Source organism: Sinohyriopsis cumingii, chromosome 3 (genome assembly GCF_028554795.1).
Source record: "Sinohyriopsis cumingii isolate HCF-2022 chromosome 3, ASM2855479v2, whole genome shotgun sequence".
Lineage (NCBI taxonomy): Eukaryota > Metazoa > Mollusca > Bivalvia > Unionida > Unionidae > Sinohyriopsis > Sinohyriopsis cumingii.
This window is the reverse complement of record NC_142963.1, coordinates 53,758,630-53,785,156: the sequence shown is the minus strand read 5'-3', so window position 1 is coordinate 53,785,156 and position 26,527 is coordinate 53,758,630. Positions and strand designations below refer to the sequence as shown.

The 26,527-nt window shown below is 34.1% G+C and overlaps 1 protein-coding gene across 1 annotated transcript; it reads left to right on the top strand.

Moving 5' to 3' along the window:
* The first annotated feature begins 4,499 nt into the window (after positions 1-4,499).
* On the top strand, positions 4,500-25,514 carry LOC149802876 (protein disulfide-isomerase-like). Its single transcript, XM_089952328.1, has 11 exons — positions 4,500-4,740; positions 6,588-6,785; positions 12,065-12,198; positions 12,537-12,677; positions 13,937-14,041; positions 14,630-14,752; positions 15,666-15,866; positions 16,417-16,537; positions 17,293-17,471; positions 20,937-21,020; positions 22,468-25,514. Exons 1-11 carry the CDS (start codon positions 4,500-4,502, stop codon positions 22,540-22,542), a joined length of 1,602 nt encoding a protein of 533 aa, XP_089808454.1. The 3' UTR covers positions 22,543-25,514.
* The last annotated feature ends 1,013 nt before the right edge of the window (positions 25,515-26,527 follow it).

The following is a 26,527-nucleotide window of genomic DNA, read 5'->3' as shown; positions in this document are numbered from 1 at the left end:
AATAATAATAATATTAATAATAATAATAATAATGAGGATTTTGTATAGCGCCTAATCTTTAGAAGCTCTAAGCGCTTTACAACATTAGACAACACCTATAAGATAAAAAACATAATATTATTACAAAAACAAACAACATGAAATTAAAAAAAAACATTAAAAATAAAAACCATGCTGAGAATATTTCAGATAGGAAACATGCAATACCTATTTTAAAAAGCTATATTCAGTTCGACATAAATATTTCACTTGAGATTGGTATGTTGTATGAGAAACTCGTCATTGTGATCCAAAACAAATCTTTACAAAACCTTAAAATGCCATAACTTACGAGCATGTGAAAAGCATATTATAAAATCACGATATTCAGAGTACATAAAGTTGGTAAATAATGATGTGCTGCGACCCTTTGCAAGCTAACGTTGTCTTTATACTGCGATCCTGTGCAAGCTGACAATGCCTCAGACAGCAGCCATGGTACAATCATATTGTTAAACTTCGATAATTCAAACTTCAATCACTTGAGTACAAAATATCAGTCGAAATACACGATAGTGCGCGACAATCTGGAAATAGATTCAGATGCTCTGCTTTATTTTGCAGTTAAGATGTTACATGCATTGTCCCAGATTAAGCACTGATCAATTAGACGTAACAAAAAAAATATATAATCATTGTAGAATTTCAGAACTTTGTCAAGCAAGTCATGGCGGAATGTAGCACCAGAACACGACTTTTGTTAATAAATACACCTATGTCAAGTTTAATTTATATAAATACACCTATGTCAAGTTTAATTTATATGACGCCCTAAAATGCTTTTCATTACCTACATGATCTAAAATAACTATATGAAACGATGGCAGCATTATCTTTTAAGTATATTATTTTTACCAAATAGAATTCTTTCGACTTCTTCATGTTAATTATCGTGTAAATTGAGACACCAATCATTCACATTCTTAAAGTGAACATGTAGACCAGCTTCAGTGTCTTGAAGGTTGTTCAGTATTGTGTCATCTGCATGCATATCAGAGACACCGGATTCAATGATAACTTATTGCTATAGACTATTCTAAGAATATATTCAAATATTCATGTGAACCCGAGTCAACGAATCCAAAACGAGGCTAAGCTAGGCACCAGCTTCATTTTACCTCGCAACCATGGCTGCTACAATTGATACTGGCAAGGGAAACAAATTGTGACGAATATTGTTGTGTTCCGTTGTGCAATGGCAATGCAAGAATTCACATAGATTTAAGCTTCTACCATATTCCATCAGTGAAGAAGATGGAGCTTTGTAGAAAATGGATTGTTGCAATACGTCGTGATGAGGGGCCGAATTTTAAGATAAGAAAATGGATTATTAGTGTGTTTGTATTTTCTTGCAACTGAATGATATCATAAAGAGAAATCCAAGCGCAAAATAGGTTCCGTCGATGAAGCAAATGAGTGTATATTAATGTGTTTTATAATGGTAGGTTTCTAAATATGTTACCCGATGCCCCATGCCACAAAACGGGGTCATCGAAATCTCTGGGTACGTCCAAGCAGCGCTTTTATATCAGCGATTATGAATTGATGTACGAGTAGTAATTACAGAAAAAGTGAACTTTATTATCTCGTTGAAAAAATAAATAAAAACAGTAGAACGAAAATTACCACGATGGAGAAGAAAGATAACACCAGTAAAATGAAAACGATGTGAGGACAAGTTGAATGAAATTACTAGAGAGAGAGAGAGAGAGAGAGAGAGAGGGGATAAGAATTACTGAAACTGTAGATAAAACAAATTAATGTGTGTAAACGTAAGAAAAAATGCACATTTAAATCCCAAACAGGAAGTATATATATATATATATATATATATATATATATATATATATATATATGATTTTTTCCTCCCCTTTTTCTTGCACATTCTGGCATATTTATTTACTACTGATATAATTTTAATGGCCGGTGCTAAAATAATTGTTTTCTTGGCAACTAATTATTGCAACTAACTCATGGTTAATTTTTTCTTTTGGAGACACCCGTGATGAAATTCTCAACGAATGCAAAAGAAATATTTTTCTCTCGATTTAACTAGCTTAGCCTCGTTTTCGCGATACATTAATATTCATGAGGATCTCATTAGGAATGGTCTATACAACATAAACAAATATGGTCTAATTACAGGTCCCTGCAATGCGTTAAGAGCACCATCCCTAGTGATGATAAGGTTGAAACATATATAAATTGCTGATTTCTCTTATTTGGATATTGCTCAAACAAGTGAAGACTTATTAGACTTACTGTTGCTAAATATGTGATATTGTCCATACAGTTGACTTACAGGATTTAACAACCAAGAAAGACATTTAAAAAATATGAAAATAATTAAACGCACCTTTTAACACTTTGTAACCTTTGTCTGCACTGATTCGAGTCTCGGATTCAGCCAGTTTGGGTATGTGAGAAAGCTGGCCGGTAGCTTCTCGTGGGTCGGTTCTTTCCAGGGTTTTCCCGGGTTCTTCCTCCACCATTAATACTGGCCGCCATGTATTAACCTATCGTGTGCTGAAAAATGGCGTTAAACCCCACAACAACAACAACAATAACACTTTGTACATGGATGTTCGCGTTCACAATTGTATGCTTTAATTTATTTATAAATGAAACTGACGCTTATTTAGCTGTTAAAAATAACCTAGCTATCATGTTGCCCATGTTTGTAATTATCAGTTTAACTTAGTGATGTATTTTTTTTAAAAACTCAGTTTTGGGGATTTTAAAACACAATCGATAAAACTTTAATTGAAATAAAGGATTTCTGACACAGTTAAAACACAGCTAGACAATTGTGCATCTCTAACAGTACCCCAAACCCCCACCGCCAAGCCATACGCCGCAGTGGCTGGAAATGACAGTACTACATAGTGCAAAAAAATACTCATAACCTCTTTAATTTGCATGGTTATGACTAATTCAACGAAAATGCTAGTGGCAACACATCTGGAAATAACTGATTTATTTCTTTATTGCCAAGGGATTTTTTGCATTACCGCTCCGGTACGCAAGTAGCTAGACCAGCAAGTTGTTCTCCACCTTCTTGTTTTTGTTTGACTGCCGCCAGTCAGACAAAAAAAAAGGAAGGCGGAGAACAACTTGCTGGTCTAGTAAGTAGCTAGAGCGTGCGCCTCGGATGCGGGAGGTCGCGAGTTCTAACCAGTCCGATTCATACCAAAGACTTATAAAAATGGCACTAGCAGCTGCCTCGCTTGGCGTTCAACATATAGAGGTCAATGTTATGACTGGTCGGCGTCAGGATAATGTTACTGCATTGGTACACGGCGCTACATGTCTGCGTCACGATGCCCAAGTCATAGACATCACTGTATACTGCCACACGGCAGACATCGTAGGGATATCACTAAATTAAAAATCTAAATAACGCTTACACGTACGCATTTTCGATTACTTCCAGTATATCAGAGGCATGATCCATATGATTGATCTCCAAAGTTGCGAATGTTTTCATTAGCAACTTTAAGGCCAATCCTTTGACTCGTATCTCTAATCGGACCACATTGGCTATTTACGAAACTATTGACCGAGAAGTTATGAATGATATCACTATTTTTTCATTCGTAACATCTTAAAGTGAAATTTCCGGCGAACAAAATGTTTGCTTACTGTGTTACCTGCTACGCCAGTACACATTATATGCACACTTTTGTCTCGCAGGAAGAGGAAACACCGAAGTTGCAAATGTGCTTGCGAATTTAGGTTACAGTAACTAATCTAGACGATGTCACCGCGATACCGCGCCAGAGGTCAACATACACCTGTTTGTGAACAGTGACGAGTTGGGACGAATGAGTAAAAGAAATAAAAATAAACAATGGATACAAAAATTTACACATCTTTAATCAAATTCTCCTAATAAGGATGTTTTATCTATCTAGTCCATTAAAGAATTACAAAATAATTTCGCAGAATTTGGGGCAAATATGATCCCTGTTCACATTAAGTTTGAATCGTTGCCGTGCTGACTTTGTTCAGAATGATCGGTCACATCATCGTGCTATGTATTGTGTGAAAAACCTAACACCCATTACGTGTTAACAGTTATTAATTTACGATTACTTCTGATAAATTTTTGTTTCACTACTATATTTATTTAATACTTATTAATTTATACTATATTATGTCTCTGATACGAATATTTTGATTATCATGGAGTGACATGATTCCTAATTATGACCACAGAATGGCAGAAGCATTGGGAAAGCAAGCGACTATGTGACCAAACAGTAATTAAGGGGTTGCTGGTGAATTAACACCAGAACTAATCTTACAAATAGTTAACACGTGCGAGTCCCCAGTCACACGATCATATAATGGATTAAAAATAGAACAAAAATACTGAAGCATATTATAGCACATGAGGTCACATGACACCTTTCATCCAATCACATTCCAACACGCGAAGGACATCCGGGATTTCAGTCATGCGTACTAAAGCCGGCAGCTTATATGCCACGTTAATAGTAACGACATATATATCTGTAAGAACTTCAACAGTCTGCATAGGAAAACCTCTGACGAAGATGTTCGTGCCTTTGCTTATCGTCGCATATCTTACCAGTACTTTTGCCGGCGAATACACGCAGGACAAAGGGGTGCTTGTGCTTGGAAAAGACAATTTTGAAGATGCCATCAACGAGTACAAATACATTTTGGTTGAATTCTGTAAGTATGACGTATGGTGTAAAGGGGGTAATGTGGAGGTGGCTTGCCTTATTACTCAGACATGTGGTAGTGTTGTAACTTTTATAAAAAAAAACAAAGAAAAAACCTGCACTTGAATCACTGAATCACTATTCAGTTCGTCTGAAATATCTTAGATTGCTTTTTAGTTGTAAAATTGTTTAAATATCCCTAGCCAGAATGTACAATATGCTTGACTATCGCACAAATATGTGTGCCTTATAACTAACACATGTAATTTTGTACACGTGGTAAAACTAATAATTGTAATGGAGGATATTATGATTGCATAGCACCTGCATACTTATCAGGTGAATGTGGGATTATGATGCAAGGAAAGAAAACAAATGTTATATGTTGAGCAGATTTTTTTTTCTTGTCCATAGAATCTAGAAGAACTTATGTTGGATGGGAGCTGCGACCACACGATATTTAATTATTCTTGACTCTGTGCAATGATATTTTGAATCAAGACAGGACCTCCCTTGGAAATATTTTTCTTTGCCATGATGCAGGGACTTAAATATATATGTATCACTATATTGGCCCTATTTTTAATCTATATAAACATGACAATAAAACAATTTTTACATGTTTTTATTACATTTCAAAGCACAAGAACATTAATAAATGTAACAAAACCATTATATACATGCAAAGTTCAATGTATAGCATATGAAAAGCACAAATGAATAAGAATGTTTCCTTATATGTATATGTATGTGTGTGTATATATATATATATATATATATATATATATATATATATATATATATATTCCTAAAACTTTTTGCACAGAGCAAAGAATAATTAACATAGATGGATTATAGATTGTTGTGTGTTTATATAGAAGATTTCAGCAGGCCTGAGATGCATCAGATAACAATGTTGTATACTGGGGCTGGAAATTCTTGGATCCCATGGTCCTTGGCTCATTATATTGATGTTAGAATCCAAGTATTTTTCAAACTCAAATGTCAGGCTGTCTCTGTCACTGTTACAGTGTAAAAGGTATATTCAACCATGTATATGTAAATATAGAAGAGAATAGAAATCTTAGTTTCTAAAATGAAAATACATCCCAATAGTGAAGTGGGTTCATGGCATCCATACCTTACGCATTTAATTTAGAAATCATGACTGGTCATTCCTGAGAATATCAGATGGTTTCAACACTGAAGTTAAAAGGAAGTGGTGCTTCAAGTTCCTGGAAAAAAAATCAGTCTGTAAATTAATTCTTTGAGGGAATTATTTCCGACAGGCATGGTATTGGCATATTGGATGGGCCTTCAAGTTCCTGGATTTTTTTTCTTAGTCTGTTAATCAGTCCCTTAAAGGGAATTATTTCAGACAAGCTTGACGTGCAAGGTATTGGTATGTTGGAGGTGCCTGAGTAATATTTGGATTGGCATTGGGTTATCCAATATTTTAGCATTGAATTGAAGTTGAAGGAATTGAGCATCAATTTTGCATTTGAAAAGGGTCTCAAATTTCATATCAGAATTGACCCAGGAAAATCCCTGCAGATGCATGTTGTTGGTAAACTTGTATGAACTTAGATAGGATTTCAATAGCATTTTTTTATATGAAGCTCTGAAAAGTCATTAAGGATAGTGAATGCAAAAAAATCTTTGACAAAATGACACTTCATGTTTAAAGTCATTATTCTGTGCATTGATTACAATGCAAGTATGAAGATGTAACAGTTTGCTTGGAAATTCAGCCCACTTATTACACACATTTATACCATTTGATATTTTACAGATTAGATTATCATGTATTATTGTTTCTTGTTTGACCGTTAACCTCGAATCTAAAACTTGTTTCAGATGCCCCTTGGTGTGGACACTGCAAAGCTCTGGCACCAGAATATGAGAAGGCTGCCCAGATCCTAAATGAGGAGGGGTCAGAGATTAAGTTGGCCAAGGTGGATGCTACAGTTGAAACTACTTTAGCTGAGAAGTACGAGGTCAGAGGCTATCCAACCATCAAGTTCTTTCGGGATGGCAAACCATCAGAATATCAAGGTATCTATTGATAAATTTATCGAAGGAGTGACATTTTGTAAAATCTGCATATAGTATGGTCTTGTATCATTTATATGGCAACTTATTAGTTTATTATCAGGTAATTGCATATCCCTCCACTTTCAAGCTGCAACCAGTGGTATGGCTGCATTTATTTAGAAAGTTTTTTTTAAGCCATTGCTATGCATAATTTTTCGAGAATATCTAATTGTAGATCTTGAAGTACTGTATGTGCCGTATGTTGGGACACCATAAATTTTAAAAAAATTTATTTTAAAAAAATATAAAACTGTACTTGAAATAAAACTTTAATCCTCTGCAGCCATCTCATCAACACAAACTTTCTCCTGCACGTGTACGATACATTCTTTCAGTGCATGGATATTTTGTTTAGCTTTCTCATGCCATGAAAATTATCGTTCGAGGCAACACATCACCTGAAGCGGAAACTGCAAGGACTAAAGTCAGATTTTTCAAAAAATCGGCACCAGTCGTGTTAATTCTCATGCTTTTGATCCCTGTCTTGTCTTCAGTCCATCTAGGAATAAGATCAAAGTACACTAGGATTTCATCCATGTTAATAATCATATTGTCAGCAAAATCATCTGTTTCTCTTCTGGCCTTTACGAATTCATAATGATTTCATTTTCTCCAAATCTGAGCGTCATCATGTCATCGATGTCCGTGCATAAAGCACTATATTGTGTCACTGTAAATTTTTTTTCCATTGTTTCAACTTATTTTCAAAATTTCCATGAATACCATTGAAGAATTGCTTCCATATCTTGGCCGTCTTTGTAAAAATTCTCCTCAAAATATGTACACTTAAAAGAATCCAAAATCGGCTTCAAAGGTTGCCTTGCTTTGAAATAAAATAACCTTTGTCTTTGGTGTCTTGTCGGTGAGTTCGAAGAATGAGTTCACTGCTTGCTGCCAGTTTATTCACCACCCAGGCTTCTCTGTGCTTGGTATCTGTAGTTATAATTAATACAAACTGGCATTGATATCTTTGGGTAAATAGTATACACAGTAACAACTAGCTTTAAAGATGCTTTTGTAACCTGTGCTAGCGAAACGATTGTCAATTGCACTAAAGTGTACGTGTTTTCAAATAGTGATTTTTATTTGCAAGAAACTATCATATAGTTGACCTGGATGCAATTTAGTCTTGGTTATTTTGTACCTAACACCGTGTCTGGCGTGAATGACAGTTGTCTTCTAGATATCTGTTGATTATTTTGTTCTCATTTATAGGGTGCACAAATTCAATACAGATTTATTTAGTTTCTTACGTCTTGCAACATATCATTAGGTAAATAGTTTCACCAACAGTTCTGGGACATTAAACATTGTGTCCCAATATATATGGTAAATATGGTATGTTTCATCTTTGACTGGCTTTGGTTAAGTTTTTGCAGTTGGTTCATGACTGTTAGGGTTTTTGGCATGTTATACTGTATATAGTTGATTCTAAGGCAAGTCCAACTGTAAATTGCACAGACATAGATCTGCAGTTGTGTAATGCACCCACAAATCTGGGTATGGTATCACATTTTATTTCCACATGTCAAATGGCTATAAATATCATTTGAGCAAAAGGGAAACATTCACTTTATATAAAGCACCCCTATTTCTAAGTTGTTGCCCTGTCTGATTCCATTACTTTCTTTTTTTCTTGCCTTTTGTTAATTGCAAGACAAAATTATCAGTGTTAGCTTTAACTCTGCATTTTTTGTTGCAAAGCCACAACTCTGACACACAAATTTGGTGAAATTGCTAAATTCAGTATTTAACAGACAGGATTTTTCTCAATTTTAAAGCAGAATTCACTTTTCTCCTGACTTGAATAAGACTTTTCTTGCTATAGTCCATTTTTAAACGCTCTGTCCACTCCCATTCCAAAATGACCCTTGTCAATTATTCGACTCAATGAGTATTCTGATTGGTCAAAGGTTTAAATTCATCCATTGAATTTTCATGTAATGGCAACTGATGGCAATGGAAAGAAGCATGCTTACAAAACATGGTACCCAGAGTTGAGAGAGCATGACACGAAACGTTTAGATAAGGGTTTAAGAAAACATGGAGATAGGAATGGCTGGAGAGAAGTTGATGGAAATTTAGTTGGTTAATTTATAAGAAAACTGAATGCTAGAGGACTGTCATTTTATGACCTCTGCAACAAAGATCTAAATTACAGTAATCAGGGTTGGAGGAGTTTGGAACAGCATCTACAAAAGAAGCTGAATATGGAAAAAAGGAGGCTCACAAGAAATATGGAAAAAGTGCCATTACTATAAGAAGTAAGATTTCTTGCAGGAGAGAACATGTGTAGCCCACTGTCAGAACATGCGCACAGCATGTCGCAAATACAAGCACCAGCTTGAAAGGGAAAAGGTTCTCGTTGAGAAGGAAAAGAAACGATTGCACAATGAGCCAAAAAAATTGGTTTAAAAAAGGAAGGCTAAAGAAATCTTTGTCAAAGCCACAAAATGAGCTCAACTGGCATAACAGGTTGTGTCCATTGGAGAAAGACAAGCGAATGTATGGGATTATTTGTATATAGTTGATGTACTTTGGTATTTCTTTACAGATTTGTTATGCAAAGAGAGAAGTATAATATTTGCTGCAAAAATTTAGATTATTGTGACTTAATTACAATGTGAATGCTGACATGCAAATGAAATAACTTCAGCATCTATAGTATTGGAGAACATTATTCGTGTGACTATAAATATTTTGAAATTACTGAAGTAAACTTGAACATTTTTGGATAAGTTTTGAGTTTTTTAAAATGATTATTTTTGTTTATTTTATGATCATAAGTTGTGCCAGAAGCAGTTTTTTGAGTGTAAGTGTAGATGGACCTCATGACTGCGAATGCTGCCCCTTGAGGACCCCCCCCCCCAACCCCCTTAACATTTTTTCAGCTTTTTTTATTATGGAAGACCAAAATCTTGTATGATTTAAGGAGTGGCAATTTCATCAGGGTGAATCACATGCTACAAGGGCATGGAGGGTGGAGGTCCCCCCTTCATTTATACATATTTAATAAGGGTTCAGTTCTTTCTTTGACAGTGATATCGGTATTTATCTATGAAAACTACCCAAGTTGTGATTTTGAGTCCAATGTTGCCTGTCAGTCCTGCCCCTGTGTTGCCTCATGCCACACAGGGATGCTGCATTTTGGCCGAAATGTGAAAGCTATTGAGAACATCCCGACCTCTTGACATATTTTCTTTTTATGAAAAAGCAAAGTTGTATATACAGGCAGCTTCAGCCCTGGGGACTGCTACAAGGGACACATAACGTTTTTAGTTGGACCTCTAAAGTAAATTTTAACATACTTGCAATTTCAGTGGAAGACATTTTGAGTGTTTAGACTGTTTCCCTTTACGCACATTTGTGCGCCAGAGACGCACGCTGGAGAAAATTGATGCACACATTTTTTTTGGATGCAAAGGATTTTCATAATGTGATCAGGATTTATTTAATACCCAATACTTTGGACGATGGATGGCATCGTATATACTTTGAGCATAGGCATTGACTGGTTCCCTTCTTTCTTTGTTCCTTGCCTTGTGCTCCTCTATTTGTATAGCAGAGTGCAACGCAGGGAACATTCGAAACAATGAACCAGATTAGCATAGGCAATGTTATGATGGAGTAGTTTACCCATATCTATCAAGCTCAGCAAGCTGTCATCTAGACGTTTAATCTCAGTGCTTGTTGCACTAGAAAGTGGTCAACAGATTAAAACGCCGTGCACTAAAAATCATAGCGAAGAAAGTGAAAGAAGCAAAACACAAAAGAGTAACTGTGGATCTAACTTTAAAGAAAGATGGAGAAAATAATTCCCTTGACTGGAATATGATATTCATACATTAGGATTATCGGTGTGACTTATGATCGTGTGATTGTGAAGACTGCAAAAGTAAATAATCCTTTCTTGATAGGGTTTTAAATCTTTTTTAAAAATCTGCCCTTGTTCGATATCTGGAGAACACATTATAACCCAAGACTTTCTTTCAGAACAAAGAAATCGGTAGACTTGCAGTGACAAATGCGTTATTTGGATTACAGTCAGCGGGTCATTGCAGATTTTGTTGGTTTTTAACTTTGCTGCAATAAAAGATAGATCTTAAAGTTCAAGTGTAACTTATTAGAAAGATGAATCATTATCCTCCTTCATATTTAGATAAATATGTTCTAGGACTAAGTACAATGAAACCGATGATAGTACACATTTTATGAAAGGCAGTAATTTGACTGCCATGTTGTTAAAGATTTATTTGGCTTTTTGTATTGGCTTGTATGTACTCTGTTGGGCTATAATATTGCTTCATATTGATTATAAGGAGACTGTTAAAAGTACGACTTTAAAAGAAAAATGAATTATTAAAATTATTCTTTGAATGGACAATGCATTTGTTTGTTAATTGTGCATGTTGATTTATGTGTATGTTTAGAGAGAGAGAGAGAGAGAATGTTGCGCAAGTTGCAATATCATATTTCAAGCTGAGTCATGTGAAAATTTGTCAGTATATTTTTGACCCCCAGTTCTGACACCAAGTTTTTTTTTAACCCTCAATTTTACACCCCTGGGGGATACACTGTTTAAATCTAATATCACCTTCCTAACAATAATAGGTGAAAGTTCCTAAAATCAGGCAGGGGGTGTCTTTGCTTATGGTTTTTGAAAGTTCAGGATTTTTTTCTCTCCCAGCAACCTGTGGGTTGCATATACACTTGGCATGACAAGGGAAATAATTTACACTAAGCAACAGAAAATAGGGTCTTTTCGTGTTTGGGTGACTTTTATTTTTAAATGCAGTGAAAAATGCATGAAAATGGTATATTTTTAAACCCTTGTTTTCTCATTTAATCCGTTCCATATTTAAAAATTCTTTTTTCAAATGAAGAGGGGAATTTGCCACTATATATTAGAATCCTAAAATATATACTGCAGGAAGTCATTAGGCTGATCGTACAGCAGCCATAAATAAAGGAAATGGTCTTGGAAGAAAGCAGGTTTATGTATATAGTGTGATGTGATACTGTGTGGGAAAGTGACTACTGAAGGCAGATGAATACGTAAGTGTTGAGCTGTAGAGCTTGATTGACTGTCCTTTTGATGTTTTTAATGTTTCAATTTGAATTCATAAAAATTGTTTTTAGATTAAAAGTAGGGAGTTTTCATTTAAAAAATATACAGAGGTATAACCAGATTTGTGAAAGCTGTTTATGAAAAATTATAATATACTCTAATATTCTTCCAGCTGGCCGTACTTCTGTTGACATGGTGAACTGGCTTAAGAAAAAGACAGGCCCACCAGCAGTGAATTTGGAAACCATTGAGGCAGCCAAAGCCATGATTGAAAAAGATGAAGTAGTTGTTATTGGTTTCTTCAAGGTATGATGTAGACTGATTTTATCAAGTATTTGTCAGCTTCTGACAGTTTACTCTTATCCATAGGGTTTGGCACTTAATTGCCCTGTCTTTGCCAGATGTTTTTTAAAAAGATCTGTTGGAAACATCTTTCTGATGTGGTCTGTATTGAGATCAAACAAAATTGAAATTCGTCATGTTCCTGATGGCATCTTCAAACCACCTCCCCATACATTCTGGTTATGGTTTCATAATCAGAAATGCTACCTGATATAAACTGATTATTTCTATGATTAGTTTCTTTCTTTGTGCTTGTTCATGCAATTGTACACTATAATATGAAGTCCATTTTTTGTTTTTAGGATCAAGATTCCAAAGCAGCTAAGGCATTCAAAGATGCTGCTGCTGGCATTGATGACATTCCATTTGGTGTCACTTCCAACAAAGATCTCTACAAGGAATTTGAGGTGGACACAGAGGATGGAGTTGTACTTTTCAAAAAGGTGAGTTTTGGATCTGTAATTTTTGAGAATTGTTGTAGTATTATTTAGTACATGTCAATAAAATTTATGCATCAGAAGTTGCAATAACTGATGGATACTTGTACTATTGTATTGAAAGAGTACTTGTTGTTTATATACCATATAATCTCACTTTTAAGTTGATTCTGCCTGCAAATTACAGATCCAGATCTGCCAGTGTATTTTCTTGGGAATTATCTGTAGAACATAACATAAACACTGATCAGCTAGCACATTGTGTGATGGCAAACCAGGGTCTGTGTTGCGTGCAGTTGAACTTTCAAGCAAGTATACACATTCTGTGTGCAGTTCAGACTGGTCCGTCTTAGATCTGAGGCCAAAAGGTCTAAAATCCGGACACAAATCAGATTCTAACCGCGAGCCAATTTTGGTTATTAAAAAAAAATAGTCCAAAAATTAGGTTTTTTCTTCTGTATTTTGTAGTGCAGCTAGAATGTCCAGATTTGGTATCATTGTAGAGCTATATGTCTGCTTTTTTGTAATACCACCCACTTTGGTGTATTTTAAATAACCTTGACGCTGCAGATCTCGGACGTAGGGTGCAGCTTCATCACGCCTACATGCGGGATTAGGGCTGAATGAGTTATATGGTTTCAAAAAAGTTCAATTTAAACAAAGTTTTTGTACACCAAAGATCTGTTTAAGTAATTTCTTAGCTTCATCATTGAGAAGTAGATGCATGTCTTTGATGAAACGGATTGATTTTTAAAGTTTTAAATGAGATATTAACTGCTTAGTTATTTCATGAGTATTTATTGAATGATTGTTTATTTTTACCATACTGTAGTTGATGCTCTTTTTACGTGTTGGACGAGGTTGCATGGACCATTTGACTTTTTAGTGGGTTTTTTCTCTTTGAATAATTGTGAGCTGAAATGTCAATTTGTATGAAATTCTGCCTTCAAAATCAATGCTCTCATGTTTGTAAATTTGTCATTTCTTTATTGAAAATCTTCATATAAATCAATATTTGGAATAGCATAATCCTAGCCACTTCCTTGGCTGAAATGAATGCTGTGCCTCTTGAAGATCAGCATTATACATCAATAACATTTGTGATTTTTCTATGGTTTTAACATTTTTCCAATTTTTCAGTCTCTAGTTTATTTTATGAATACTTAGCTATAAAATAGTTTTTAAAAAACTAATTAGAATTTCAGTACATTTCATTGAAAAAGTGTATAATTGCAAGAATATGATTTGCTACTTTTACCTTTCAGTTTGATGAAGGGCGTAACACTTATGAAGGAGACATTTCCAGTGAGGGAGTGACCAAATTTGTTGCTGCCAATAAATTACCTTTGATTGTAGAATTCACTCAAGAGGTAGGGTCATGGCTAGCTTATTTTCCCCCTACATGATTAATCTCTTAAATGTTTTATTGCTTATTTAAGAAAGTGTAAACTTCTAAATTATTTATTCCATAACAGAAATTTGTGAAACCTTGTATCTTTTGTGCTTTCAATGCTTTTCAACCTATCTGGTTAATGGCAATTTACATGGCTCAATTCTTATTGAGTGCAAGTGATATTACACGAAGATCAATTACTGGCATTTGAAGCATGTACTTTCCATCTGTGTACTAGTTAACAAACATTGGTAATTCTCCAAATTCATTTGCACACAGTACTTTGAATTTGTGCATATTATTGGGGTCATGTTAATAAGTCATTTTGGGTATACTCCCATTAAAGTGTTCTTTGGGGAAATTGCATTTATCAATCTGGCTTGAATGAGAGAAAATTGAGCTTAGAAGAAATAGCCAGCAAAATTAATTCAAAACCAAAGTTAATGCTTTGTCATATTTTTTCTTTCAGCTAACCATAAATAAAATCAAAAAAATTGTAACAGATCTATTGTATTATTCAAATGTGTATCAGCCTGAAATTGATTATCTTTTTTAATCTTTGCAGAGTGCCCAGAAAATCTTTGGTGGTGAGGTAAAGAACCACATCTTGCTCTTCCTGAACAAAGAAAAGGAACCTAAAGAAATGATTGAAGACTTCAGAACTGCAGCTGCAGGGTTCAAGGGCAGAGTAAGTCCCATTTAAAATATCTAAAAGATTTCAGTCTGTTCTAAAAGATTCGTAATATTTCTGTAACCATGCATTATTTAACCTAGAACCTCATTACCATAGGAAAATTATCCTTTTGGAAAAATACTGGTGCTATTTTTTTTAATAGTTGAACATTCCTAATTAGTGCATCTTATTTTGAAGTTTTGACCGAAAGCACATATTTTTGTGAATATTTCAGATTTTTGTACTGGTTTGGTCATTGAAACGTGTATGTAATGGCAAAGAGAACAATTTTCTTTACAAAATATGAAAATTGTTGAGTAAAATTAATATCAGCACTAGTTTATTGCATACATTTATTACATCCCCACTATAGATGAATCCTGGTGTCCGTCTGTCTTGTGAATACATATTGGCAAATCATTTTGCTCCACCAATTTTTTATTGGAGTTGTGGCAGTTTTTTTACCAAAGCTTTATACATTGTTTGATAATATCTTGTGAATGCTACTGGATTTACTTCGTGTTCAGAATATAATATTGCATACCTTAAATCTCTATGCCATTTCTGCCCCAGATTGGGTTGATATGGTCAAGAATTATAATGGGACAGTTTGAAAGTTTTTCCTTCACTTTTATTTTAAGACATGATTTTTCTCAGTTTTAAAGCAGAATTCAGCTTTTCTCCTGACTTGAATCAGACTTTCTTGATGTAGTCCTTTTTTTTATATCTTCAATCTGGTTTTTTAAAAAAAATGTCCGTCCAGTCCCATTTCTCAACGACCCTTATAAATTATTCGTTTCATATATTAGTTGGCACATCTGAAATTGCATATATCGACAAATCACTGCTCCTGCAGTTTATTTTAGAATTTGCATCCTTTTAACTTTTTGTGAATGCATTCCTTTAGTTTTTGAATTTATTTTTTCAGGTTTTGTTCATCTACATCAACATTGCAGATGAGGATAATGCTAGAATTTTGGAATTCTTCGGACTTAAAGCAGAGGAGTGTCCAGCTACTCGACTAATTCAACTGGACGAGGACATGACCAAATACAAGCCCCAATCCAATGACCTCTCCACTGAAGGAATTAAAAAGTTCGTCCAAGACTTCTTGGATGGTAATCTTAAGGTATGTTTATCACATTTGTTTGGAGGTTTAGATAATGCAGGGAAAAAGTTTTTGTACTTAAGGAAATTGCAGACCTACCAGTCTTGTACATGTGACCCCCCCCCAGTTTAGTAATGTTATCAATGGGAATTGAATCCCTGGAATTGATATGTACAGTCAGTATTGTAGAAATGAAATTCAGGCTTCTTGTTTTGAACTGTAGTAGTGAGAGATAATGAGATGAATATGTCGGGCTCAGGTATGATTACTTAATTTATGGAAAACCCAATCATTGTCTTTTGATCAAGGTCACTGTTAGATTTACCCAATGGTCTTGCAGAGTATTGTTCAATTTTTAATAAATTTTATTAAGTTAGTGCTATTCATGTCTAGGATAAGAAAATGGCAGTGGCAGTCTCCAAAAGCACAGTGCACAATTACAAAGAGCATTTAAGTTTGCATGAATGTCATGTTCACAGTGAAATAAAAAGTATAGGAAGATCAGATTTTGCAATGTTTTATTGGCTAGGCAAGTTAAAAAATTATAAAATCAAATTTATTTTAATTTCAGCCACATCTGATGACAGAGGAAGTACCAGAAGATTGGGATAAAAACCCTGTGAAAGTTCTTGTTGGCAAAAACTTTGATGTGGTTGCCCGCAATAAAGATAAAGATGTACTTGTTGAATTTTGTAAGTATCATTACTAATTATACATTTCTCTAAAGGTAATATCATAATAGGAACATTTTTGCAACTTTTCTTAGTGCTTTTGGAAAAAATGATTGTTTGGCACAGGCCTAGTATAAAAAGCTGTTTAGGGTTGGGTGTGTGCATCCAAGACAAGCCTCAGATGCACAGCTATTAATTTCTGTTGCAGTTACTATTAAGTGTCCATTCTAATGGATTCATTGTCATTTTGAAACAATTGATGCACAATATTTCACTTGTCAGATTTTTAATGTATAAATGTGTAAAAATTGTATTTTGCCAATCTTTATGGTTCAAAAACTGTTACTGTCATATGCAGTACATTGAAGCAGATCATGAACGTGTATGCATAGACTTTTTGAAACACTTCAGAAAGATAGAAAAAGTAATTTTGATTTCTTAACCAGTGTAGATAGTTAGTGATTACAGCATTAGTTATTTCTACATTTTTTTACCACGCTGAATATGGTTATTATTTTATTATATTGCGAGCTGTGGTGATACAGTTCTTAGTGTGCCTGCCACCAGATGGGTGCATGTATGTATCCCACCAGTGGATCATCCCTGGTTGGTTACCATGGTGTATCATTGGGCACTTAATAACCTGCTTTTGTTGCAGTGCTGTAAAACACCAAAAATCAAACTTGACCATTATGATCTGTCTGTGAACAAGGCACACTAGTAGTCTATGCATGTGTTGTTGAACACCACTCAATCAGTCCTTATGTCTATTTCAGATGCTCCATGGTGTGGTCACTGTAAACAGTTGGCTCCTATCTGGGATCAGCTGGGAGAAAAATTTAAGGATCGTGCAGATATTGTCATTGCCAAGATGGATTCTACAGCTAATGAAATAGATGATGTTAAAATTTCTAGTTTTCCAACAATTAAATTCTTCCCCAAGAATAGTGATCAGGTGAGATTTCTTGTCCCTCAATTTTACTCCTTGTTTTGATCTTTTCAGTCTTCTGTATTCTTATCTACCTTGCTATGGTGGATACAGGGTTTGAAAATTTTGATGTGAATGTGGGAAAATAACTTCATTCAAATGCATTCTTGGTCAACATTTTGCACTGAGCCTTTTTTTTATACACCTGTATACAGCTGTTTTACTTGGAATAGTGAAACCTGGTAATGTGTATCTTCAGCTGTACTATACATGCAGCACAAAAGTAGGTCACAGTTACATTGACTTGATAATAACTCTTTGAAAATAAACTGCAGTTGTTTGAAATGGTAAATGGAGTTTTCTTCCTTGGAATTTCACCACTAGTTGCCTTGCACTTTATTTTGCCGTGTTCTCTTTGATATTTCTCATTAATAAATGTCTAAAAGTTAGGGTTTAATGAAGATGAGTGGCTGCAGACCCAGTGACTTATTTCCCTTTATTCTCCTTTCCCTCATATTTTTCATTGATGATTGCCTAAATGTCTGACTGCTTTTCACAACCTCTAGAAAGGTTCATGATTTGATCAAAATTGGATTGAGGTGAACTTTGAAGTTCTGTGTAATACTTCATGATTTGATATGGTTTATTTGGTAGAGCCATATTTTTGGCGTGTGCTTCATTTACAAATTTGTATTAAAAAAAGGGCATTTTTGTTCTTTTATAGATTGCAGTCTAAGACCATGTACTGTTCAGTTTTACTTGAAATGACTATGCAGTCAGAACACATGTGGTTAGTTGTCGAGTTCTACAATGTTATACATGGCAGCAAAGAAATTTGTGGTCACTTGGATTTGTACATGTTTTACAAAAGCTTGAAATATTGACATTTTGAAGACTTTCATAATTGACCTTTTGAGTTTATTTCTTGAGCTGTCAGTGCTGGAATCATCTAAATTATTGTATGCATTTAATTTGATAACACATCTCATAAAAAAAAACAATGTCACTGACCTGTAAATATAATTTTACTGGATTACAGATTAAAAACCTTGTGGACTGCAGTTGAAAGCGTTGAATGCCATACTGCTGTGTTAAAGTAACTATGATTTTAAGTGTGGCAATTAGATATGTATTGTGTCAGTCTCGTGTTACAAACCATATACAAATTTAGGATTTATGATCGCTTGGAATAACGTAGAAGATGGTCTTGACAGATAAGTTTGCATGAAAAATTGTCCATGCATCTAATTTTGGTTAAACTTGCCCTGTATCACCTGTCAGAGATGCTAGAAATAGTCACATTTATACTTTGTTTCTTAAAAACTGTTGCATTAAGACCAGCTGATGGATTTGATATAGCATACTCTGCGCAAGTTAATATTATCAATAGAATTTTGGGAAACTAATATGTCAGCATAAATAGGTTTGCTTTGGTTAAAGTTTGTGTTTAAAATGTTGATGCAAGAGTTGTTGAACAGGATGATCATATATATATATCTATTAGTACAACACCCCTGTGAAAAAGATCACTGACCTACATTTCACTGTTGACTGGCTTGTCAGCTTCTGTGTTTAGCTTATGACCTCATAGGTTTTTGCAGACATACATACTATCCCCTCTAGAATGATGAAATATGGTGAGCTTTGCCTTGATGAGCACTATGCCCTCTTTGCAGAAGTCATTATGGCCCATATTTTGTGCATTTCTGACTTAAGATTAATTTTGTGTTTGTTTCTCAGGCAATACTGATGAAAAATCATGACATTGATAACGATATGCAACAATACAACAACTTTTCAACATTGGATCACATAATCTGATTGATTTGGCTTTGGTCCAATTTTGGTATTTAGCTCATGGGACAATAGGTTTTAACAATCTGTATGCATTATATCCTGCAAGGAATCATGAAAATTGTTAGTTGGATGCATCTAAATAAATAACATTCAGATTAAAATCAAATCTTCATTCTTACTGAGAGATCTGACTGCTAAAAGTTCCTATTTTGGTGGCTTTTGGGAATTTCCAATCAGCTTATTTTTATTAGATACAGCATTGCAAATTCGTGTTGATGATAGTTTCCTTTGGTGCTTTCACTTTCAGAATTTGAATGCTGTAATTTGATTGGTGAACCACAGTGTAAACATAATATTGCTTCTTATTGGTGTACATCAGATCCCCATGTAGGTCTGTGTGGATAGATTTTAAACAGGTTGGATAAATACTGCACCTTTGGTCTATGACCTGTATTTTTTTTCATGGACTTCAAAATTTTGTATTTAAAGTTAATTTTTTGTTGCTTTTGAATGTTTAAACTTGATAACTAGATGCTTGAGTTCACACTATACCAATATAACCAAAGAAGGTCAATGTGACCAACATTTTATGCTTTGCTGACATATTAAGTATTACACATTTAGCAGAACATTAAAGTTTTTCACATGCTATACACATCCTATCCAGACCCCTTCTGACCAGTGCAGTTGGAAGTGGGAATAAATGTTTATTTCAGTGTTGAGCTTTCCATATGAATGCAGCATATGAAGGTAATTACTGTTGTGTGAAGGCAGTTACTGGTCCAATCCAGGCTGTCACTCCAGGTTTACATGAAGCCTGTGAATTGACACCCAGTAAAATTGATCTTCAGGGATGAGAATGATGTAAGCTTTTGAAGTAGACTGGAACACTTTACTAAAAATAACCTTGTTTTGTCTTTTGTGTTATGTTGCAGCATGCATTATTTGTGTGTGTGTATATATATATATATATATATATATATATATATATATATATATATATATGAAAGATGGGACAGAATACAAGTTGACATTAAAAACATATCAGCAAAGTTGACACATTAAAAACAAAGTAGATACATAGGTAATTTAATTTGGATACAAGCAATGATCTGATGATCCAATTTTATCTTGTATTTTGTATTAAGCTTATGTATGTATATGTATTTTGTATTAAGCTTATGTATGTATATATGCTATTATTTCAAGTTACGATATACCTAAAAGCCTGAATGTGCTTTATTTTCATTGTATACTTATTTTAATGTATGCCCTAATTTCAGAATAGTGGGTCAGTGATAAAAGCGCTGTTTATGGTGAATTTTATTTCCTTACATTTTCAAGTTGGACCAATCAGAAAGCATGTTACATTCACTGGTGTAATAATGCCTCCAACTATTTATATCATAAATCCAGATTTTACATTTGTCATAGTTTGCTGACCAATCAAGAACTACAGTATTCACTTGAAATCATGAATGAATCCAATCTGGATTACTGCTGAATAATGCATATCTACACTGAGTGTTTGCAGTAGGTGGCATGTTTTGAAAAGTACATGCAGTACTGGATGGTAGCCAAGATAAGTAACCAATGCAGACTTTCAGAAGTTATGTAAACAGATTTAAAATTTATTTAAATGAAACTAGTCTTAATTATTGTCGCTTTATATTTTGTTTATTTTTTAAAATTTAGATCATTGATTACAATGGTGAGAGGACATTAGAAGGCCTAACTAAATTCTTGGAAAGTGGAGGAAAAGATGGTGCTGGACCAGCTGTAAGAACCCTTTATATTATTCAGTATTAATTTTAAAAGATTCTGATTTGCCAAAGGCACAATGGTTTACACAGCTGCTATTAGTATGTATCACGTTTTTTTTACCTCTTCGAATACATTTAAATACTGAATGACGGGTATTTAACTGATGTATTGACTGAATGTTGAAAGGTATTGGTCCTAAACATTGATGTTTCATCACATTATGATCCGTATAATTATTCCCTTGTACAGAGAAAACTAACCATTTTTCGCACGTGTACTAATTAATCCTATGTTGATTGGTGGCATCCGTGGGTTAAGCAATTTCATTCAAAAGCTGGAACATGGATTTGAAGATGTCACCATTGTAAACATAAAAAGCCAGCATTGCACTATGAGATTCTCTTCTGCCCATGTTCACCCTTCAGATTATTCCAGTGCTCCAGCTGATCACCAGTACTGACAAGTCTTTTATCTAATGCACACTTTCTTCTTAGATCCACTTAAGAAAATTAGGCCTGCTTCTCCATTCCCACTCAGATAAATTTGTACACCACATGTGACTGTTGTTAGTTTAGTCACCGCTGAATCTGTCGAATGTATCACATAATTGCTTTTTGAGCACTCTTGAAAAAGAACAGAATCGTGAGCTCCTTTGTTTGACTGAATTAAGGGGAAGCAACTCTAAAGAGAATAATTGAGTATGATTTAAACCTATTATTTCAAAGAACTGTTTTTGTCAGATAGCTTTTTTTAACAAATTTCCTTTCTTCCAAAGTTTAGTTACTTTGGAGGAATGATATAATTTCTGATAAATGGTGGCATTTGGGCTTTAAATGTGTTACTGTACGAGTTTGACAGGTATTTATTTTTTGGATGCATCATATAATTATAATTGGACTTTGTTCCAATGTAAATGGTGCAGGTACTGAAAATCTTGTGGCATGCATCTGTCATTTTTTATATTTAATGGAAGAATATCATATTCAGAATTAACTTTTGATTTACAAGGCATTTTTATCTAAAAGCTGAAGGATATAATTTGTCCTAATTAAATAATTACACCGTTTGTTTAGAATTTCTTGTATTAATATGAAATCTTTTTTTGTGTGATTAAACGGGTATGCTACGACATTTCTTTTTTGGTTTATGTGTTGGGATTTTATCTGCATTTGCAGTTATGGCTATATGGAGTAGATTAAGATTTTAAAAATGTCAGTACAACAAAATTTACATAACGTTTGATGAACATAAACCCCTATTTTGACTAGTCCAGCACTACAAGCAGGAAGATAAAGCTGCTTCTGAAATGACATTGTCTTTATTGTGAGTGATTTTGTTTTAAAAGATGTTGTAATTATCAATACTTCACAGGTGAGACTGCCAATATTGCGGTCTTTTAGTGTGAAATAGTAGTCCTATTTGAACATTTAAGTAAATTAGACCATTCTGTTTGTTTCCTCAGGATGAAGAGGAAGAAGATGAGGAGGAGGAGGAGGAAGAGGCAGCAGGGGAAGGAGAAACCCATGATGAGTTATAAACTCATCTGTAACTTTAACTAACATGACTAAAATATTTTAGTTTTCAAATGTGTAAACCAAAGTATTGGAAGGATGGATGCTTTTTTGGAATGGGAGATAATCTTAGTACCATCATGTCAGTAGGAAAAGATATCAAATGTAAACATGGGAGTAGGAAATGGTTACTCCTTGCTTTATTGATAAACACAGATTTTGATTCTTGTCTACATAGTTTTGTATTTAAAGAAAAGTGTGCGTGAAAAATAAATGCACATTTGATGATCCATTGATCACTGTTCTTACAAATGTTATCACTGAATTAAAGAAATGTGCATGTGTGGAATTAGAATTGAATGGACAAATGATTTGTTTTCATTTATTTTGGAAGAAAATGCTTTATTATTTATTGCAAAATGGAATTAAACGATGCAGTGAAAAAAGAAAATACTTTAAGTGTACAAATTTAAAACTGGTCTGTAACCGGTGTCATAATTGGGAAAGCACATAGATGCATTTGTATCTCTTTTTGTGCAAATTTTTATAGGTTTTTTTTAAAAAAAATTTGCTGTTGGCAAGATTTGTCAAGACTATCAAAAGCAGCTAACAAGTATTTGAGATGTGGGTATTTTAAGCGTTATATTACTATTGTTTCACCAACATTGGCTGACATTTTAAACAATGGTATAGTTATATACTGTCAACAACTGTTTGCAAAATGAAGGATGCCTATAAAACATTTCTGTATTTCTACCTTGAACTATATTGATGGTTTATTTTCTTTGTGCTTATTCCAAAAATATTATGAATTTATTAGGTCAGCATGTTCCTTTAGATACCCATTTTTTCTCTATTTTAATGTTAACATACTCTTTTATCATGATCTCTAGCATTTTTGTATACTTGTACTAAGATATATCAGGATATATCATACTTTATAAAAAAAATTAATTGAAAATCATACTATTTACCAGTTGTACACACTTTATTTATTCATTTTGATTATAACGTATGAGGGTGCCATTTGTTTATAATCATGTGCTCATCTTATGTAAATTGAATTATAAAATTAGTTCTGATAAATAAGTGTGGGAGGCTCGTTAACAGGATGAACCCAACTGCTGCGAGAGTATACCTTGAAATTTTGTTAGCACATCATGCCATATACAGTTAGCATTTTGTAACGAATAGCTAGTGTCATTGAATTCAGATTTATATAATGTAGACTTTTGATGTTAGGATCTTGTTCTTCATGCATTTTTGGGATGTGACTGCAGAAAATATAAATGCAGCTTTTACTTGTGCTGGTTAATTCCTAACAAGGTAAATAAATGAAGAAAATATTTGATGCATTTTGTTAAATAATGGGTATTATTGCTGGTTATGACATGTGTGAAATTCTCTATTTTAAGGAAAATTGTATGCATGAGCAACGATTGATTATGAATTAGTTTACACATGAATCTAACCAAACGTTCATGGAGGGGAACCTAATTTAATATTCGTTTGTGGAATATCAAGTGTTGTTAAAAATGGTAGTTTCGGATTTGTTAACAAAATTGTGTTCAAGAGGTATTTCCATTTCAACCAGCTGTAATTGCCAAGTGCAACTTAGTCGTTTTAAGTCATTTTAAAGGAGATGATGTAATTTGCATTCAGTGAAACAAGAATCACTGATAAATGAATGTAGACAAAACTGTTGGAGTATGGATTGTGTGTGTGGCTTAAGTCATCAATGAATGAATGCATGCTGGATAAAATAGTAAGAATTGCATAGATGAAACATTTCTCTATCAGATTTGTGCATTTATCATCTGTTCTTTGACTTTAAGCATTTCTGTATTCGGTATAGATTTATAGCTAATATGCTAACTGATGTAGCCATTAGTAATTTATTTCTTTAAACACGGAATTGTTTTAAAACTTACACAATTTTTTTTTTTTTGAAATGTGATGATTTGGATGGCATTGACTTTTTACAGAAAGGACACATTGTTTGTTGGTAGAATATTAACAGAACCAAGATGTTGAACTATATTAAGCTGATGTTTTTTGAGCATTAATTAATATATGATCATAAGAGAAATAATTACTCATTTTTGTTTCTTTGAATGACAATGCATTGGTAAGGACATTATATTCATATATTTATCACTACATCATGTGAATGTGGTGAACGTTGTCATACATGTGAGGCCATGTTTTGGTCAAATGCATCTTATAGATGTGTAACTCGAGGAAAACTTGGCAGTTGATTTACTGAAGTAATAGTAAACATTTAGTCTGGTAAACATTCCATTGGTAAACTTTTGGGTATGGTAGCATTCAAGGAGTTTGCAATTTTGCAGACAAGAATGTTAAATGGAACCTCATTGGAAGACCACCGCATTTGAATAAACTGTACATTATGTTTGTATACCTATCTTGTGTTTTATCAGTGTACAGAAATCTCTGAATACTTTTCCACTTATGTTGAGGATATTCCTCACTAGGTTTATCTTTTACATATTGCTAATACTCACTTCCTTGGGACAATAAGTGGTATGAGCATCCTAGTTCTATCACAGGATTCACTGTAAACAGATTTAATCAGATGTGCATATTGTTGTACCTACTTGTAGTTTGCACAGGAGTTCATCAGCTGCCAATTCCAGGCGTGATTGCCAAAAATTTTCGGTTGACTTTTTTTTCTTCTATCAGATGGCAAATCTTTTCTTTTGCATCTTGTTCTCCATGGTGATATAAGTTGATGTATATTGGTTTCTAGTATAATATTCAATCAAAGCTTACTCTGTTTACAATGGGAGTGGGCTTATTAAGTGCATATTCTAACATATGTCAAGGAGTGCCATTAAATGAAAAAAATGATTGTGCATTAGCTGTAGTACATGTATTGTGAATTGATGTAAAAGTAATGGTCTCGAGCTGTGCTAAAGCATGAACAAAAAAATGTTCAGTACGCCCTGTAAATGAGAATAAAAATAATGCACAAAGATGAAGCCTTTTTGTTTAGATCTACTAGTCACACACCACTAGAGCTTGTGAGATGACCCGTTGTCTGTTGTGTGTCTGTTATCACGTTATCTCGACTCTTTCAAAACTACTTGGATGACTGCCGTGAGGCTTTACACACATTTATCCCAAGATCTGGTTGTCCTGAATGGAAATATTGTCACTGCTGCTGCTCCTGAATATAAGGGTTTTTATTTTAAAAAATTTGATGTCCTAAAATTACAGTGGTGCTGATCTGACATTCAAAATGTCCACCATAGCAACCATATTTAAATCTTGCTATTGGTACTCCAGAAAGTTATGTCTAAGTTGGCTTCTCACTTGTCATATCTAGTAGGTTTTAAATGAAAATGATTACAATCTGACATACAAAATGGCCACCACAATTGCTAATTATTGAAAATCTTTTTCAAGAATTTTGGAAATGGTTTCACAAAAAAAATCTTGAATTCCTGACAATTTCTTTTTGGGCAGTGGAGTGTCAGTCCCTTTAAGTTCCTTTTGGAGAATATAGACATCACTTTTCATAGTGACACGACTGCTGGCATCATTTGATTTTGCATTTAGCCCTATTCTTGTATTCATGACACATTGGGTTATAAAGCTTCATTGATGCATTTATCTTGAAGTACTACTTCCCTACACTAGAACTGGGTTACTATCCACTTTTCATGTCCATTACCTATGTGTATTAGCCCCGCTTTCTGGAGTTAATGACTTATAAAGTCACTTGATGTGTTTATGCTCAGTATCATCGGAACTGAAAGTAGGAAACTATTTCCACACAATAACGATTTTAGTTGCCATATACCTTTAACAAAACGTGGCTTGCATTTAAGATGCAATATCATTTGTTTTGGGGGCCATGAGTTGCATTCTGCAGTTGTCTTTTGTTGTCACATAAGTTTGCCAACCTTTGGATGGCTTGCATTTGAGATCAGGAATGTATAGTTGTTTAAAAGGTCCCAGTTGAAGATCCTAGGGACTGAAATCAGG